Consider the following 19,995-nt stretch of genomic DNA (forward strand, 5'->3'; position numbering starts at 1 on the left):
TGATAAACACAGTCAGTATAATGCAATCATTCAAGAAAACCAACAGAATGTGTGGTTTTAATGCCCCAAAGAGAGAAGAGTAAAACGCTGTAAACAAAACTAAACAAATGGTTTTCAGTTATTAAACTCATATATACTGTGCTCACAGTAGCACTGCTCTGTTGACTTTTATTATCTTGCATAGTCATTTTCATTTTATGCCTTTTGTGTTTTACAGTGAATTGATAATAAGTCCATCATTACCAGGCACTGCTCACAAACAACAAATGCTGGGAATGAAAGAGTTGTCTGTGAATCTACTGAGCTCATTTCCTGTGGTGAAACTGCCGCACAGTTACTTAGGCATTAGAAAATGATATGACGTTCAGTGGTGAGAACAAATGGCGCGGCACTCGACAACGTTTATTTTATTACGAAACGTTTATTACGAAATCTCACACATTCAAAGAACAATGGTTTTAGGAGCAGTCAAACTGTGATTGTGTTCAAAAACATTCAGAATCACTGTTTTGTATTTCAGGTTTTTTGCCGCAACATCAAATCAAAAGCAAGCATTCAGTGGCTGTTTAACTGAATCTTCTTAAATAATAAAAGGATAAAAAAATATTTTTTGACACAAAAAAAAAATACCAAATCAGTATCTGACGAATGTGGAATTTCAGGGTGTCCAGTTTTATTTACAGGACACCGGGAACAGTGGTGTGATTTGTATGTTTTAGTGCATGGATGGTGAAAACTGATGGTTTGGCTTCTTCATTAGTGGTTAAGTAGTTGGAGAAGACCGTGTCAACTAAAAGTGCAGACGTTGGAGGAGGTGGGGGCACTGCAGTATTTAGTATTGCATTTAAACAAAGCCTTACTTTTGAAAACAGTATAAAAAAAAAAAATGAGAGGCTAAATATGAGTCAAAATCCAAAAACTCTCAATCCTACATTACCCCAAATGCAACTCTGTAATATATTTAATCAAATAAAATAATCAAATTCCCAGCCCCAGCAACAGAGTCCACCAACATTAATGCCATCAAACCAGTTAATGACTCGACTCCTGTTACTTCTAAGGGTGAATATATTGAACTTCATATATTGAAAACAATAGAGGAGAATGTACAACGTTTGAGGAGGGACTCAAACTTGTTTCTTTTAAATTTCACCTCCCCCCCCCCCCCCCCATTTATAGTTGATGCACAACTTGAAAAACTGTTCCCAAAATACAAAATGTTTAAGTGAGTCACCAAACTCGACCCAACACTGAACAATAATGTGAAATCGTCTTGGCGCAAACACCACCAAGTTAAATGATAATCAAAAGCATGAAGATTAGTATGTATGAATTCATCCTTATAGAATGCAATTAAGATGTCCACGGCCAATGTCCTGATTTGTTTAAACTATTTTTTAAATAGTTATTCAAGGATGAATGTATTGTACTGTTCACCCATGTGTCCCTTTATTTATGCATCAATTAGAAAACCATGAAGAGTATGAAAGTTTATTTGAATTAATCTGCTCCTTCTAGGCCGACTGAAGCCACGGCTGTAACATAGTAAGGTCCCTCTCTGAGGTACGCTTTCAGGTGGATGTAATGCTGGCTGCCCAGAATATTTGCTGCTGTTGACGACGACACAAGTGTCCCCACCAGTTCAAACTTGGCGTCTTTGCCCTCCTTGTTTTTACCCGTCGAACGATCCAGAACGAACTCCATGAATCCAGGCGTGCTGATCATTAACTTCTGACCCCATGGCTGAGTGGCAATGGCCTGGAATACACACACACAGATAAAATATGAGAGAGGAGATGACAAAAAGAGGAAATAAAGAGGCTTAATTCAGCTCAGCACTCACAGAGAAAATCCCAAGAGCCACACAATACAGCTCTGGGAATGGCTGAGTGCTGATGGAGCGAATCATGTCCATGGGGTGGTTTGACAAATGTTGGAACCAGGACTCAGTCAAGGCAAGAAGATCTTCTGTCTGCTGCTCTGGCTGTTAAGAACATTAGCGATTAATAAACTGGCAGAAGAGGTCATTTAAATGCACAAAATATATATATATTTTTTTTGCCACTGGAGAGGTCTCTCAAGCAGTGTGGGATCATGGGAATTGTTGTCGTTTTGTTCCCCTATGTGTTGTATGCTTTATGGGGAGAGTATCAACAGCACAACACTCAGCAAAAAAAAACAACCCTTAAGTTCATTGAGCAAAACAGATATGACGTACGCACACATACCTGTAGAGTGAGAAGCTGTGATATGGCATCCAAGCTGCGCACTCTTAGCTCTGTGGCTCCAGAGTTGGCAAGCTGACTCATTTTTGACAACACAGTCTTGAACTTCTCTCCTTAAGACATACATCGAGTTAGACACAATACGACCACATTCAAAGAGGGGCCGGAGCTCCTTCCAATTTCATGAAATGAAATGAAATGTTAGAAATATAATAAGCTAACCTGTTTTCTGCAGCACCTGCTTCCCCTCCACGGTCGATCCAAGTAAGCCCAAAGTGTCCAGAGCCACCCCGATCATCACAGGGTCTGCGTCCAGAGCCATCTCAAACACTTTGTTCTGGAAAGCTGGGTATGTTTCACAAACCTGCTGTGGGCTGTCCGCAATGGCAAGGTTTCCAAAGAACTTCACCAAACCTACAGGAGTGATATTCAGTCAATCCACCAACTCAATTTACTTCCACTGTGATCGAGCCATACAGCTTCTTCTCTCATGTCAAAAAGCTCAAAAACAGTTCAGCAGAGGGGATTTGGACTGGCTTTTATTTTGTCGAAGCTTTTCTACAGTGACTCACCAGGCAAGTAGAGAGAGGAGAAGGAGTCCGCCTCTGATCCTATGATCATGTTGGAGAGCTTTTCCATGATGCCCTGCTGGGCCAAATACTGCCGGCCATGCTGACTGTGAGCTAGAGTGGTCACCATCTCTATGGCTGTGGCCCTGAAGAGAAAATGGCACATTTCTGAATGAAGTTGTTCAAAAATCCTCTTAAAACTTTACGTTAAGCAATTTCTGACAATCTGTACATGGACAGTTGACTACACAGGCTATTTAGTACTACTGGAAACCAGAAAGAGGACAAACATAATGTCACTGCATCTACATCATTCGTTTATGTTTGATTAATCTTATTACCTGGTCAAATCATCGTCTCCAGTCAGCTCGCCGAGAAGCTGAGAGAGGAGGCTGCTGTTGGCGCAGTAACCAAGAGAAATGGGAGAAACCGATGAGATTTCCACCAGCAGCTGCAAAAAGCAACAGAAGTAGATCAGCAATGTCGTGTCAGTCATCTTCTGGCTGACGACTGAGAGAAGAAACTTAATAGTTCAACAGTTATTCAGCTGCAAATGTGACTTAACAGAGCATGTGGCGAGAAAGTGTTGCCCACATTCTGGCACGATTTCTTGATCCGTTTAGTCATACCTTATACCGATTTTAAAATACATACCTCGTATATTCGGTATCTGACAATGTCACTTGTGGCCATCACATCCTTCAGGACTTTCAGGAGGTCGGTCTGGAACAATTTGTCTAACCCAGGCTTGGAGTGACTCAGTTTAGACAAGGACCGAATGGCCTAAAGAAAAAAGAAAAAAAAACACTGTTACTGCACCACCTCATTTTAAGTATACTCATTAAAATTCATGCAGTCAATTTGAGTGTCTCAGTCTTCACACCTGCTTTGCCACAGCCATTTTCTCTTCTGAAATGCATTGAATGACTCCTCGAAGAATGTCATGGTCGTGCAGGATTTCAGTGGCAGCATCCCGGTGCTCCACTATTCTGCCAATCTGCCAGAGAAAAACAGGGATTCTTAATTTGGCCACCTATTTTTGGGGAACTGTGTGAATATGTGTGTCTGTTTGTGCGTGTCCTACCTGTACTAAAGCCAGTATCTTAACCTCTTCATTAGGATGAGTCAGACCAGCCTGCAGCTCCGCTCTGTAGTTCTGCACCACATGCTCAGGACTGAGCACCGTTAAGATGCGCTCGAGAATATCCACACACAGTTCAACCTGCTCCCTGTACTCGCAAATGATCAGCACAATAAGAACTGAAAGCTGTACTCAAGTCAAATGATTTTTCGGTCAACAGAAAACCAATTAATAGTCTTCAAAAATAAAAGCAAATTGTATTTATTTATGACACTTTACATTGCAAAAACAAATCAAATAACAATAATAATAACAATTTTGATAAAAGCATGACCACATTAGTCACTTTCGTTATGGACTGTGGGGTAATATTTTCACAATAACACAATTAGAGGCCGATAGTGTTAGAGTTTAGTGAGATTATTTCAATTAGGCAGAAATGGACTATAAAATATTTAGGGTTTTTTTAGTGTACAATTGTGTGACTGTTTGAAATGTTTATTTTAATTACCACAGAACATTGCGTTATCTTTACATATACAGCAGGAGCAGGTTTCCATGGACCACCAAATGGCCAAATGGAATAAGGATTCCTACATGCTTGATCTGCAACATACAGCTTCACTAATAGATGTCGCCAAATCCTGCTTTTCTGTCTCTGCAACATGATTCGCACAGTCCAAAACAAAAGAGTGAGTGTTAAAATGCAAGTATTTTAACACCGCCATGAACCGGAACAAGTTGAACATGAAGATTAATCGTATTTCGTTCAGGGGAAAAGGGGCAAAGAGCAAAGCCAAAGCTGTGCAGTCAGTGCATGTGCAACATTATAGCATCGTAGCTAGCTACCTAGCAAGCCCAGGGTAAGTACAGCAAACTAGCTTTGCTTGTGGTGGAGTTATTGACACCGTGACTGACAGACAGACAGAGTGACTCATCACATAACGCTCAACTGCTAATGCAAAACAACAAACAAAAAACAAGCACTGAGCCAAACTCACCCCCGACTGGAGTTTAACAAAGAGAAAATCACACCGAGTCGCAGTCCGCTCACTGAGCCTCTCAAAGCGTTGGCAGGTATCGCTAATAAAGCAGTTTTTAAACCTTGCAGCTCCTCTATGGGCTCTTGGACACCGGAGATTTCCTCCAGTAAACTCTCAATTGACGCAGCCATGTCTGTGAACCAACGCTGTTGCAGTCACGTACTGTTTATTTCCGCATCTGTGCTTCCTCGACTCCACGCTTCTCTACACCACAGAGCGTTACCGCCACCTCCTGGACTGAGTGTGAAACTTCAAAGGATTCAAGGCATTGCAAAAATAATAGTGCAGTGAAATTCTTCTTTCCATCACTTACTACAGAGCCTGTCTGGTGACATTTGATATATTATATATATATATACATATACAATATATAATAATACAATATAATACAAAAATATATATATTTTAACTCTTTGTCTTTCGTTCAAGAAATGTACCCTTTGCACAGCAGGATACTCAAGTGTTAATAGTCAAACTATATACTTTTTTTTTTGCTGTTGTTGGAAGTGCACATCAGCCCGATCTATGTGTAAGAGATAAAACATGTCTGTACATGGTGGTGACCCTAATAAATTGTGGTATGTTCCAGTTATCCCTCACAGGTGTCATTAATGTTGCATGATGCAGTGTCTACGTTTTCATGAGGTTTAGGGTGCTCCGTTACACGCAGCTATTGAGTTTCAGTGGAAACCTTCTCCGAGGGCTTGTGTTGTTGTAGCACAGACCGCAGAGGCAGCAGGTCCTCTGGCCACCTACAGCCAAGAAACAACACAGTTGCAGAGGCAGGTGTCATGCAGGTACTTGTGTAAACAGCTTTTACACGTTTGTTTACATTTGACTGGCTGCATTTATGCTTTATCATACCTTCCTTATGTCTGTGTCATGCTCCAGTGCTCTCTGTGTAAGCTGCGTACCCACCAGTGGTGTTTCCTCTTCTTCAATGTGCTGCTCTTTCACGCCTTGCTGTTTGGGGCTGACTTTGTCGAGGAGTACCTCCTGCAGCCTACGCCTGCTCTCTACACCGACGGTACCGTTGTTGATGTAAGGGAGAAAGCAAGGAAACTAGACCTGGGTAATGCCAGGGAGAATGCGTCCCAGGCCTACAATATCATTAACCCCGATACCTGCAGAGACTCTGACCTCTTCATCCTTGCACTAGTTTTCAGCTCTCCGCGAAATTCCACCCAGCGAGATGCCATCAGGAGGACATGGGCCAACCAAACACTCATCCAAGGCTTCCCGGTGAAGGTATTGTTCTTTTTAGGATCAACTCAGACTTCTGCTGCTCAAAACGCTCTCATGAAAGAATCTGCCCATTTTGGGGACATGGTCCAAGGTCAGGCTGTGGCTGACTCATCTCTACGAGGCCCAACCGAGAGGACTGTGCTGGCACTCCGCTGGGTGATCACCTTCTGTCCTCTGGCACGCTTCGTTCTGTTGACCAAAGACTCTGTGTTTGTCAATCTCCCTGCCATTGGAAGCTACCTACTTGGTCTACACAGGCATCCCGAGGACCTCTACTTGGGAAGGGTGATCCAGAAAGACTCGCCTAACAGAGACCCCAATAGTTCTGGCTACCTTCCTCCAGTTCTCTATCCTGACAAGTACCTGCCCGACTACTGTGATGGGACGGCTTATATTCTGTCTCAAGATGTGGTTAGAAAAGTGTACGTGGCATCTGCAGCAGTCCACGCAGCCGTGACAGCCGATGTTTTTGTGGGCATTTGTGCTCAGAAGGCTGGCGTGGCACCGACGCACAGCGCTAGGTTTTCAGGAGACAAACACGTCCGCTACAATGCCTGCTGCTACCGCTATCTGTTTACCTCAGCAGGAATGAGGAGCCATGAACTGGAAACAGTTTGGGCAGATCTGGGACAGAGGGTTGGACGATGCTCACTGTTACGGACGTACTATGGCCTGGTGACCTGCAAGGCCCTCACATACCTGGATAAACTGTCTTTCTTCAACTCCCGGGGACAAGCTTAATCACAGTGTGTAATTACTTTGTGTGTGCTCGTGAGTGATAGACAGAGACTGACAGGAAGTGGGATTTAAATAATTATTAAAAAAAAAAAAAAAGAGTGCATGAGTTCATTGTCCTTGTGCACATGTTTGGCACAGTTTAGTTTAGTTATCATTTTTAGTTTACTATTATTATAATGAAAGAAAACATTTAACCTGTGTGAGTTTCTTTCAAAGTGAATGTACAATTAAAAAAAACACACTATTAACTGCTGTATTGTTTTAAATTATCTCCTTGTTTCAAGACAAGAGTAGTTTAAAAAGGCCTGAGGGTGTTTTCTTGTCTTTAATACACAACATACAGTATAACACAAATATTCAGGAAGATACACAGTCTGCTCGCCCACACAGTTTCAGAAGGAGGCAAATTAATCAGCAGAAATAATTGAGGAGCACTGTGTGGGCAGGTGTTTGTTGAGAAAAAAATATTTTCAGACTGTGATGTATTTGTCAATAAAAAATATCACAAACTCAATATATTGTCTTAATTAAACTGAATTTCCAACTCTTGCTGGGCAAACACATCTCAGGCCAGGGCCGGCCCAAGCCTCCATGGGGCCCTAAGCAAAATTTGATTTTGGGGCCCTCTGTTACTGCCAATAATAATGATTATTGATCATTCACACACCTACTATACTAAAGGTGTTCTACTTATTCTACTTTGTCACGAATACAAATACACTTGTAAAACTAAATGTGAGAAAATCAGCAAATCCACCTACTGGCGACACAGAGAATCAATCCATAAAACCAAACGGTTTATAATTAAAATATTAAGATATTAAGGTCTGAAAATCTAAAAATGTGGGGGGGGGGGGGGGGGGGGGGGATTCAAAATACACTACTGTAATACAAAGATTCGACTTTTATATGTAAAAAAGAAACCAGCATTAAATAAATATCAAACAAATACTTAAATAATAATGTAAATCAACAGAGGCACTTGGAACAAGGTAATAAAAATGGTTTATAAATAAAATATAAGGTTAAATAATCACATCTGACAACTATGTAAAAACTGTGAAAAAGCTTTGCTAAAAATGGGGAGAAAAATTCTAAATAAACTCTTCTAAAAAATGTTTTAGTTAATTGCTCTTGGGGGCCCTCTTGTGGTCATGGGGCCCTAAGCAGCGGCTTAGTTCGCTTCTGCCTTGGACCGGCCCTGTCTCAGGCCCATGTCTGTGTTTATCGTCTGTGAGCGAGACACAGTAATCAACTGATAATTCTACTTTCACATATTTTAAATTCCAGATCTGTTCATCTCTTTGCATTTCCATTATAAATGACAGATGTCCTGATAGTTTTCATATTCCCCATTTATGCTTTATTCAGCACTCATCATGACCCCTGAATACATGTCATTTTTTTTCCCTGAGTTGCACGATTTGTGTTATCACGACTGTGACTGAAAGGTGTGTGATCATACAGTAGCTGGCACTGCAGTAAATGAATTTGTCTTGACTTAATTTCCAGTCATTTTGTGTTCTCTAACCGCTGCTCAAGCTCCACTAAAGGAAAGCCTTGGCCCTTGTCCCAGCACCATGAGCCCGACCAAACAAAATGTTTGGGTGTTTACAACCTTTTTCTGTTCTGTTCTTCTGCCAGTGGTTCACACTGCATCACTCTGCTCCACCTTGGCCATGCTCCATTGTGACTGCAAAGCATTTCCAAGTTGTCTGTCTCTCTGCACCAGGCAAAGAATCAAAGAATAACATCTCAGTGTGTCTATAATCATCCTGACTTAAAAAAAAAAAAAGAAGAAGAAGAAGAAGAAGACAGACATAGCATGGTGTGAACCCATGTTGCTCTTTGGGATTAATCTGGATTTATTAGCATCAACTCCTCCCATCCATGGCTATACTACAGTAGCTAGTTCTGTCCCACAAAGCTTTAATTTTAAATTGTAGTGTACCCAGGTCTTAAATTGATATTTATGTGCTACTTATATCTTTTTATAGTCTTTTATCTGGGTGCTTTGGAAACATTTGAAATAATTTGCTTTCTTTGACAAGACTCTGGCTTAAAGATTCATACCACTTTTATATCGCTCTTAAGATGCTCAGTTTAGTTTAGCTTAGCTTAGCATAAACATTGGAAGCAAGTGGGACAAGCTAACCTGCCCAAAGCAAGGTAAACAATACCCTTCTCATTAGGTAATTGCCGAGGTGGTGGACTGGACTCGAGTCACGGCCTTGCGTACAAACCAGGAAACCGCGCGACACCGACACGACAACGTGGAATTTCATTTGAGACTTCAACTCCCGCTCACGAAGGTAAGACAGGAAGTCACTTGGTTGCTATTTTAAGCTAACGCTACGCTAGTTAACGTCTTGGTGGTGGGTCAAAAAGCTGTGATTAGTGCGTGAAACTTTTCCCCAATTCATTTCCATGGTTTAATGAAGGCATAATATCTGCGTTCTTTACATGTTATGATCTGTGTTTTCATTTATTTTAATTTTATTGATGTTTATTATATATTTGTATCAACAATTCAGTTGTATGGGACCATGAAGCACTCCTTATTTACATTGTAGCCTATGAGTAATGCAGTGTTTCTGTTACAGATAGAACTTAAGTTAGTTTATTTCAGTCACAGGTATTTACAAATAAATGCATAAATATTTGTGTTGACACACCATTCTTGACTCTTCTGCACATAAAGAAATAGACTGAAAAGGTGTAGACCAGGGGTCGCCAACCTTTTTGAGGCCGAGAGTAATATGTAATAATATGGAGGGCTACCATATAAACATTTTATGCACCATTTTTTTAACCATTTAAATGATTAATATTATGCATTCAATTACATAAACATTAATTCCAGTGCTTACTCCTAACGATGATCAGTTTTTATAAACAATATCAATGATATTTTACTGAGTGATCATATGGATACATGCAAGTGTGGTGAGGTGAAGTGAGCCCGCGGGCACCACGTTGGTGACCCCTGGTGTAGGCTGAAGCTCAAGCTTATTTTGCCTACCTTAAGAAGGTTAAATGTGGAATATCTGGGAAGTCATCTTCTATATTCATACAACTAGAGTTGACTTGCTTGATTCTTGCAAGAATGGCTTTGGACTTCCTTGAGACTTGTGACTTGGGTCGCTGTGAAACCACACCCTATGATTTAGTTTTTCAAATATGCTATTGAACAAATTACTTTGCATGTGTTGTGTTTATCATGTGAGATTTTGAAGTATGGAAGAGGGATAACTGTGAAGGGTCTCAGTTTTAAGCAGATAAAGCTATCAAAAGTGCTTGAAGTACATAGCATGGACATTCTTGTGGTTTTCTGTCCACACAAACAAAAAACAGACCACAGACTCACAACAGTTTTGTTTCCTTGTTACTGTGGAGATGCAAAAGTTGCCAGAGGTGTTTGTGAGTGCAGTTATTCATTATAAAAAAGTTATAATATACATAATATTGGATTTGAGAACTCTGCTGAGGTTGGGTAGGAGTTTCCTAAGGAAAGTGGAAACAGGGTTCACAGAGCAGGAAAGCCACCAGACCCCCCTAAACCACATGTACACTTTTATCGTCAGCACACTGACACTCACAACACAGCCTGCAGGGACTGTTAATGTGAGGTCGAGGGTCGGTAAACTGCATGTGGGTGGCACAGTGCTCTTATGAATGCTTCCCCTTAGACAGACACATCTCTGGTGAGAGGGACTCATCAAACCAGAGAAATACTGTTTTATTTAGGCTGTTTACACTGACGAAAGAAGTGCAGGGCTCCCCAGCCACTGCCACTGATTTGTGGGGAGGGTTGGTGGGAGTTGATGTCTCAGTTGATGAAAGAAACGACTGTTTGTAAGTTTTAATTTTTACTGTGCACATGTGCCATTCAAGAGAATATACAGCGTGCATTTTTATACACGAGTGTACAATTCTTATGTGTTTTATGTTCGCAGCAGTGGCTTGTTATTCATATGGCCCTCCAGCCCACGTCCATTTACGTAGAAGCAGTAACCTCAAGGATAAACGCTCTTTTTTGACGACATCTGTGGTTACTTCTCCTTTCCCTTTTTATAAACTCCATAATCTTTCCTTTGAGGTTTTGTTCATTTTGCCAAGCCAGGAGCTTGTGCCTCCCATACTGTGCAGTTGCTTCTTACTCCTTGTGTTTTTATTCTGCATTCTTTTGGCTCTTTTTAGAGGGAGACTTTTTCCAAAAATCACTCCATCTGGATGAAGTGCAATAAAAATGTTTCCTATACATTTTTTTTTTCTACCGTGGACTCATGTAAAGCTGAACATGTTATGAAGCAATTACAACATTTTTGATAATGAAACTTGTCATTAATCCAATTTTGCTGAGGAATTTTTGGTTGCAACATGAGGTCATATAAAGTAAAGTCATGTTACAGCTGACCAAAAATATCTTCCAATTCCCAGCAACAAGTAAAAATACTCTCCATCAAAACCTCACTCCCCTTAGAAACATTTACAATTTAGTCTAAAAAGATTGTGTAGTCACGTTAGTGGTTATGTAAGCATACCCTTCCCCAATTTCCATAAATATTACATCAACTCAGCATCATAAATGTAAACTAAGCAACGGCCGTTGCCTTCTCTGATATTTCTGGCAGGTAAGTGCTGCCAATATTTGGACATTTGTGGGCTGTGCATTCAAAGTGATGACATTTCTTGGTAATTGCTTCTAAAACTATCAGTTCTCTGAGTGTAAGGCATCAGTGTTGGGTGGAGGCTCAGTCTGCAATAGAGCATATCAGATCACATGTTATTAGAGGCGTGTACTGCATTTGTTGGTGGGTTGTGCCGTGGTCATGTTATTTTCCCCTCTACTTTGTCTCTCATGTCAACTGCCGAGATGATGAAGACATCTGCTAACACACAAATGTGCCTATACCTGCAGCGTCTATTCCCTTTTACAGTAATATCTGAGTTGTGTATTGCTGTCAAGACAATTCATGCCTGTTTAATAAAACACAAATACTATTTAATAACTTTTGTACCAGATATAATATACAAAAAATCTTGTCTACTGTATGTAGAATGAGAAAAATGTGCAATATTTTTATTCTTTATCTGGACAATAAATACTTGGCCAGCAGTTATTAGTATTATAAAACGTATATCTATATATCAGTATACTTTTGACTAAACAGTAATTAAATGCAAACACTTAAACAACTACTATAGACAGTTACATCAATGCCAAACATATGGCACATAATGGGCTCTGGAATTGCCAACATTTATTCTCCTTTTCATGGATAACTTAATAAATAGACTGCATATTCGATTCATATTCGTATGAAGATATTTCCATTTCCAATAGTTTTTTTGGGTTGGGTTTGATGTGTCATCTGATAGTTTTTATAATGTGAAACGTTTAAAAAAGGAAAATGGAAGTTTTGTAATGAAGCTGCGGGGACGAAAGAGTGAAAGAGACAGACAGACAGAGAGAATGTGTGTTAGGTGTTTTACAAATGGAGGCCTGGTTTATAATAATGGTCATTATAAAGTTGGGTTTCCCCAATAAAACCACCTTGTCATCCAACACATGTCATTATAGCGATTTCCTCAGCAGCTCCACAGGAACTGATGGGTTATCAGAATCCCACTTCCATGAACGTGCTATGGGTAGCTGTTGCTAAACACGCATGCATTTATTTATATATGTATAATCTGTGTATCAAACTGTACCAAACCCTTATGGTTGGCGTTTAAAGATCTGCAAGTACACATACCACATATTTACACCACTATTTTTGTGTGTGACAGTGGTAACTAAATCCATCTCACTTCATGTTTTTATTGTTTTGAAGTTCTCAGCAGTTCCCAGTGGACGCTGCTGCCTCTGCAAAGTTATAAATGGCTGACTGTGTGGTCGCAACCTCATTTACGAATGGCCTTACGTGAAGAAGAGTTACCGTCTCATCACACGCATTTACAGTATACTGCCACAGCATGGCATCTAAATTTGGATCTAGAGCCTGAGGCATTGAATGGAAAGCTGAGGAAATGAAGAGATGCATTTAGTTTATTTAATTTTTATTCTAAAATCACTTTGTTATAGTTCTTATCCCTTGAATAGGAATAACTGTTTTAGTTTTACACGTTGCACAAAGCCAAGTTTACAGTTGATAAATGTCATTCAAGATCTAGGGAAAATGCTAATCCATGATTTCGATTACAGACAGACATTTACAGTCATAGTGCTCGGCTAATTATAAGTGTCTGCTGCAGCCAGATGGAAAGATGAGAGTTAAAAAGTTGAAGTGTTCCTTCAGCTATGATCGCCTAAGATATATCATTTTCTCATTGGCGCCATGCAGAGCATCAACAGCTCAATGAAATGCTGAACGAACATTGTTGCCCTGACCTTCTTATCTTCATGTGTAATCAAAACAGTGTTTCAGCATCACTTTGAATGATAATACTAGTGGAATTGGGTCTTTAAGACTGTTCACTTATAGTACCACAACAAAAAAACACCTCAATCGTTGTTGGTCTTGTCTTTTGTTGATTTCTTGATACAGCAGATTTGTGGAAGAAACTGTATCTCAGCTAAGGTCTGTGAGGCAATCTTCTCTTTTTCTGCTGGCCCCAGATCAGTGGTCGCATTGTCCTCCCTCAGAATGTGATCTTAATCTGACCTGAATAGAGTTTTGTTTCAGAGTGGACTTTCATCCAGCCAGACGTAAGACACCCTGCAGTAAGCAGTTTTTTTCCCCCAACGGCAAAGGGTTCATGGCAGCCAGGGTTGTAGCTCCTTATAGCCAGTGTGTTTATGATGTTTTGTGTCTGTGCATCGTGTCATGGGGAATCGTATAATACTTACATTGGTCTTCTGGCCATAACTTTATGTTATGTTTGTAATTTTCTTTTACTGAAATATCCTCAGGTTTTCATTGCGAGAGTGTTTAGGGGATCAGTTTGAGGGGGAAAAAAAAACCTCTGAGCTAAAATAGACACAGGCTTTTGTCTCTAACTGAGAAGGTAATGATAGCTTTGACTTGTTCTGAGTGTTCAGCAATGTGAGACCTATTTGAGTACCAAGTTATTCTGCTTGTTGGATCAGGAGCCAGGTAGCTGGTTTTTGGATTATTGTATCTTGCTCTACCACTTAAAATGTTGGTGTTTCTTTAATCCTGGAAGATGCTTCCTCGCTTTTTCTGTCGTCGTGCTCACCTGGAGTCTGTTTGTGTTTGTACAACCAGACATCCAGACAGTTAAAAGGGAAATTTTGATTTTTAATGGCTGCCAGCAACACCAGCATCACCATGTGCTCACAGGTGCAAACAGAGCAGAGTCCAATACTGCCTTTCTTTACATTTTAGTAGAAATTACTCCAGCTTTAATGTGTTGTAAATGTGTTGATTATGAAGGCCAAGTCATACAACTCCATGTGTATGAGTGTTTGTAAGCAGTGTGTGGATCTTCCTGAGCACACAACACTCCTTTTGCTTCAGGGGTTGCTCGTTCCTTTGATGCATGTTTGCAGTTTATGTTACATACTCACCAGACGCACCCACACACACACATTCCTTCTAACCGTGGAGCAACCTGAATATAGTCCTTTAATGGCAGGAAGAGCTCCACCCTTTTAAGTATAAAGTTCTAGATTTTATGAATATGTTGGATTCTGCTTGTAGTTTCAGCCAAAGAGCCTAACTTATTGTTACATGTGTTAACCCACTGACAGTCAATGATTGTGCAAGAACATCCTTTTCACCTATTGGCTGAAAATAACAAAATAGGTTCTTCCAGTACTGTAAAGATACCTGAAATGTGCTTTTCAAAAATGACCTTTTATATTGTGTGTGTAAGTTGCAATAAGTGACGAATGGGGAATTGATTTTTAGCAAAGGACTGTTATGAGACACAAGACTCTGGATTAACCAAGCCTCATGATGAACACCTTGTGCATCCAAATTGCTATAAACAATGTCATAGTGAGCCATTAAATTACTACACAAACTATACACGTAGCTTGTTGTCCAAGTACCTAAATCCCCACTGCAGGTGTTGAGGGATGCATTGTTATTCCAATGACCATGAAATATAACACGGTTCTCTTTACATAAAGGAAAAAATAATATCACTTAGTTGCTGTATTTCTTACATCCTGAAATGAATGAAGCCAGCATTTGATAGCTCATTAGATAAAAGTGCTTCACGATGTGCTTTTCCTTTATGTTCACACAGTGAGCATTCATGCAAGGCTGTAAACAAAGCGTAGAGGTCCAATGACTTGTTAACAGCCTTTAAATTTCCATATATGTAGATATAACCCAATAAAATATGATTGTTTTCTACTTTTTATTAATGTTCAACACAGAGAACAGAATAGACAGCATTGTTATAATTATTATAGTACAGTTATATGTCCCCATTTCAAGTTTTCAACATATATATGTGTGTGTGTGTATATATATACATATACATATATATATATATGTTTACATCCATCGATTTTCTACCATTTTAACCTCCACACGAAGGTCGTATAAGAGGCAAAGAGTGATCCCATGATTTCCTAAAGTTCTCATTTTCATTATTAATTCTGGCCAACATATGCTCATAAGACATCAAGTTCCAGCCATTGCTTAATGCTTACATTCATGGGGGGGACCTACATGGTTCATGGATCATCCCAACTTTTATAATGGCGCAGTCATATTCTGTTGCCTTTGGTCCCCTAATTCTATATGGTGATTTGGGTATTATCATCCCCAAATGTTCTATAATTTTTTCGCCAAAGTGGGTTTATCAGTTTGCATTCCCAACGTGCACGTATACAAATGTTCCCATCTCTTTATGACGAGTTTAGAGTGTGCAAAAGAAAACCTATGAATTAATTTACAATGAGTAAACTTTCCCCTGGCCTCCCAAAATATGTACTTAAATGCTGAAGAAGAACTAAACCAACCACTAGGACTCTAAATCATGAGTTTAATGGGTAATAAAGGCATTGCAGTTTAGTACAATGTTGCCGCTAACTGGCAGTTAAGAGAATAACTGCTTCAAACTATACTGTATGAATAATTCAGTCAGAAAAAAAAAAAAAAAATCACAAGAATACAAATGATGCATTATGCAGCCACATATTTCTTTAATTTGTGTGTCACCCTTTTATCTACCTAATTATAGTTTTGGATCATACTATATACTATTTTAATTTACCATTATAATATATTATTATAGATGGACTGTCGATCTGGCCACAGTGTACCCCCTTTCGCTCTATGTCAGCTGGGATTGGCACCCAATGACCCTCATGTGAAGGATAAAGCAGTAGATGGAAGGATAGATACACCATTATAAAATAATTTATTTATACTCTATACATTTCTTGCACACACAGAAATATGACTGTTCATAAACAGGAAATGATGTACTGTGCACATGACCGTTTGAGTTATGGTGCTGTTTGCTACATGTGAGCCCATACAAACATACATGTTCATGTTGCTGTTCAGAACAGAGCGAGCATTTGAACCAGTGAAGGCATTTTGTTTTTTCATCATGTTGAAAATATGAGGACTTCATGCAGGCTATCACAAATCATGTGGAGGAAGGAGCCGCACGCACAGAAGGTGCTTTCGATGTTTGTGCGTCGGAACGTAAACAGATGAGGAAAGTCAACAGGCTGGGCTCGGGGTCGAGGAAAGAGTTAAAAAGGCTCACCTTTCATCTCCAGTTAAATGAAGCCTTTTGATGGATGTTTTCTGTGAAACGGGTCACAGTGATGGCCCTCATAAGGCAGGACCCTGGCTCTACACAGGCCTGCTGTTCCAGAGAGAGGCAAACATGGGGAATTCTCAAAAGTCCATCTGTCTCTCTCTGACCTGTTTGGATTTCTGCAGGAAGTTCAGCTAGCGAATATAGGTGTGACTGTACTATGATATTAATGAGATTTGTAGAAAGACTCCATTCAAAATAGGCCCTGAAAAAAAGGAAGAAAAAAAAACCCTTCTGGGATTTCAGTTGAGCTTGCATCCTGAAGGAGTGAAATCAGATTTTATAAACTGCATATTTGTCGTCTATTTCAGTTGCTGGAACCAGAAACAGTACAAATGCACAAGTGCCATTTTTTTTTTTCATTTTTTTATGGCTGAAATAACATTTTCTCCCATAACCGGAAGCAAAAACCAGAAATATAAAAGAAAAGTGCACATAAACTCCGAAGAAAAAATATGGGAAATAGACGTAGACAAGTCGAAGTGGCCAGAAGCATTTTTACAGACTCCAGCTTTAGACAAGCCTGTGATTAAGGTTTGGTTTACTGGGACAAGTGCAGCGGTTTAAGCCAAGAGGCTTCGTATGAGACAAGGCTGTATAAGACTGAGTCCTTGTTGGGAAATGACAGTGGCCTCTGCCTGGTTGCTGGCACCAAAAATATACAGCTGGGGATGGCTAAGCATTGGGTTTGGGAACATATATATAAAGTTAATTATTGTATATGCTCAAAGAAAAATATAGTAGGCTGTAGCTAGCTACTAATTTTCTCTCTGTCTCTTAACTATTAGACTTTCAGTGACAGCCCCTCTCTATGTACAGCTGGATTATAGGATTGTATTTGTTTAGTCCTGTCGTGTTAAGTTATTATCCGTCTATCTTGGCTTTCTGTTTAAGCCATATGCATCCAGTTGAAATACGTTCTTATTTGGTCCGTAAATCATTTTGTAATATTACGTTTTATCTACTTATGCTTTTCAGCACCCCAAATGTTGGGTTTTTTCAAATATAAAGAAGTTAAATTATTACTGCAGGCTGCATCGTTCACATTTAACCACCAGAGGTAGCATTGTTCCTCTAGAGCAGGGGTCACCAACCTTTTTGAGATGAGAGCTACCTTAAGGGTAAAAAATAATATGGAGGGCTACCACGTTAACATTTTTTTGTTTGTTTACCATTTAAATGATTAATATTATGCATTCAACTGCATACACATTCATTCCAGTGCTTACTCCTAACGATTTCCAGTTTTTATAAACAATATCAAAGATATTTTACTGAGCGATCATACGGATACATGCAAGTGAGGTGAAGTGAAGTGAGCCCGCGGGCACCGTATTGGCTGCCTGCGGGCTACCAGGTGCCCGCGGGCACCACGTTGGTGACCCCTGCTCTAGAGAACATCACTCTCTTAAAGCTTGAGATGCTTAGTTAACAGATTAATCTCCTGCTTGTTAGCATGTCAAAGAAAAATATATATAATATAGTTTGTCGTCTTTAAGTCTTTGCTTTGACCTTTGCCCCACTGCTATTGTTGTCATTTCCAAAGTAAATCATTCAGGGAAGATTTGGATGCATCCAACGCTCAGAGGTTTCTGAATCTGAGAAGTCTGGCTGTGATGCTGCTGGTTGTTGGTCAACAACAACAAAAAACACATCTTATTCCTGCATCTCCTACTCCAACTGAGGCTTTGTGCATTTTATAGCATGTGGTGTGGGCAGCCACAGTCACCAAACTCTCGCTCTCTCTTTCAGAGCCCACATTTACCTGGATCCATGAAAAATAGAAGATGGGGGGGAGTGAAAGAGTGTGTGTTGTTGAGCTTAAAATGAATAGACAAGGTAGGAGCAGGGAAGGAAAATTAGTTTCAATGAAAGAAGGGAGCGTTATCAAATGAAAGACCTTTAATAAGAAAGGAGGTTGGTGAGAGATTAGAGGGACAAGAATAAGGAGATAGCTGCATGAGATGGACATGAAAAATGACAGAGAGCACAAGAGAGGCAGCACTGTGCCACTCTCCTTCTCCTCCAGAGTAACTAACCATGAATCCAGCTTTTGTGATGTAACAGTGTATTGACCCTTGGAGGGGCCCAAGACCAAAAGAGGGTGTTTACTTGAAGACGTGAGGAGCTTTGAGTGTTTCACAGCCTCCTGTGTGTTGAGAGGGCCAGCAGTCGTCGACTGCCACTAGAAATGGCACTGGACTCGGCTGTCTCTTTGGCTACCTCCTTCTCTCCCTCCCTCCCTCCAACAGAAATAACAGAGGGACATAGAGACTGTATTCAAATCAAGTTTAAGTAATTCCAGCTATAGTGCGAGAGCCACAGATCTGCATGGTTCAACAGCTCTCAACAGACGTTTGTTAGAAGGACACAGTCTGTCATTATATGCATGAATTTATGATCTGATGTCATGCCCTCAAATGCAACTTCGTATCACCTTCTCTTGAGCAAGAAAGCGCTGAAACAATCTGTCCCACAGCTTCAGGCAGGTTTTTAATGCCATCAATCACCCGGAGCTAATCACCTGTACAGAAAACATGATAAATGCAAAACCAAAAACACAAACACCAAAGCAACTGCATGAGCGAAAACACCTGCATGTTCAATAATGGAAGTGCTCCGGGCCTGTGGGGGCGCTATCCTGCAGTTCTACAACCAGCCGTTCTGACCTTCACAGTCTACATTATTCTTACCTCATTAAAAAGATCTGTTTATGTTGAACAAGAGGTAAAAGTTCTCCTCCTGTAACCCCGCAGTTTTTGTGATCAGTATTTTAATTCAGCAGTAGTTCACTCTGGGCGTAATCAGGTTTTTGGTAAAGCAGCCTTTTGAATTGAGTGCAATTACCTAAGTATACTGCAGGTATAAATGCAGGAAAAGTAAGTATAATAATTACACATATTTGTTTTGGCTAGGGAGGAAATGGTAATGTGCTGGGTGTGACGATCTGTGACAGGCAGCCTCGCACTAAGTAGGAGAAACCGCTGAAATGTCCTTGAGTTGACCCACAGTTTTCACTGCTTTATTAAACATAATTGACTGAATGTGGTACACACATATACATATATAATACAACATCCCACTTTGTTGCATCTGATGCACCACCCACTCCCACTGCACCATGCATGAACGTCACAGGGCACAAAAAGGCCAAAAACAGCAGGCACACATTTGCCAAATGAATATTTTAAAGTAAGAAGGGAAAAAACTACTTGTAGAATCTCAGGCAGACAAAATGGCTATAGCTTACAAGGTGGCTTTGTTCTACATTTACCCATGTTTGGCTTTTGTAAATTTGTACCATTTCCTTTTCACCAGAGCTTTGATTTTTTGATTTT

General features: G+C 40.0%; 2 protein-coding genes across 2 annotated transcripts; one reads left to right on the forward strand and one right to left on the reverse strand.

Annotated features, from left to right (window-relative positions):
* Positions 1-1,400: 1,400 nt before the first annotated feature.
* On the reverse strand, positions 1,401-5,058 carry psmd5 (proteasome 26S subunit, non-ATPase 5). Its single transcript, XM_083899458.1, has 10 exons — positions 4,877-5,058; positions 3,879-4,023; positions 3,678-3,791; positions 3,449-3,577; positions 3,136-3,245; positions 2,798-2,940; positions 2,448-2,639; positions 2,229-2,338; positions 1,844-1,984; positions 1,401-1,758 (listed from the first exon to the last, which is right to left on the reverse strand). Exons 1-10 carry the CDS (start codon positions 5,047-5,049, stop codon positions 1,501-1,503), a joined length of 1,515 nt encoding a protein of 504 aa, XP_083755584.1. The 5' UTR covers positions 5,050-5,058; the 3' UTR covers positions 1,401-1,500.
* Positions 5,059-5,709: 651 nt separating this feature from the next.
* b3galt9 (beta-1,3-galactosyltransferase 9) lies at positions 5,710-6,904 on the forward strand (the record flags this gene model as incomplete). Its single annotated transcript, XM_083903942.1, has 2 exons — positions 5,710-5,715; positions 5,810-6,904. 2 exons carry the CDS (start codon positions 5,710-5,712, stop codon positions 6,902-6,904), a joined length of 1,101 nt encoding a protein of 366 aa, XP_083760068.1.
* Between the last annotated feature and the right edge of the window lie 13,091 nt (positions 6,905-19,995).

This window comes from Microchirus variegatus (genome assembly GCF_963457635.1).
Source record: "Microchirus variegatus genome assembly, chromosome: 1".
Lineage (NCBI taxonomy): Eukaryota > Metazoa > Chordata > Actinopteri > Pleuronectiformes > Soleidae > Microchirus > Microchirus variegatus.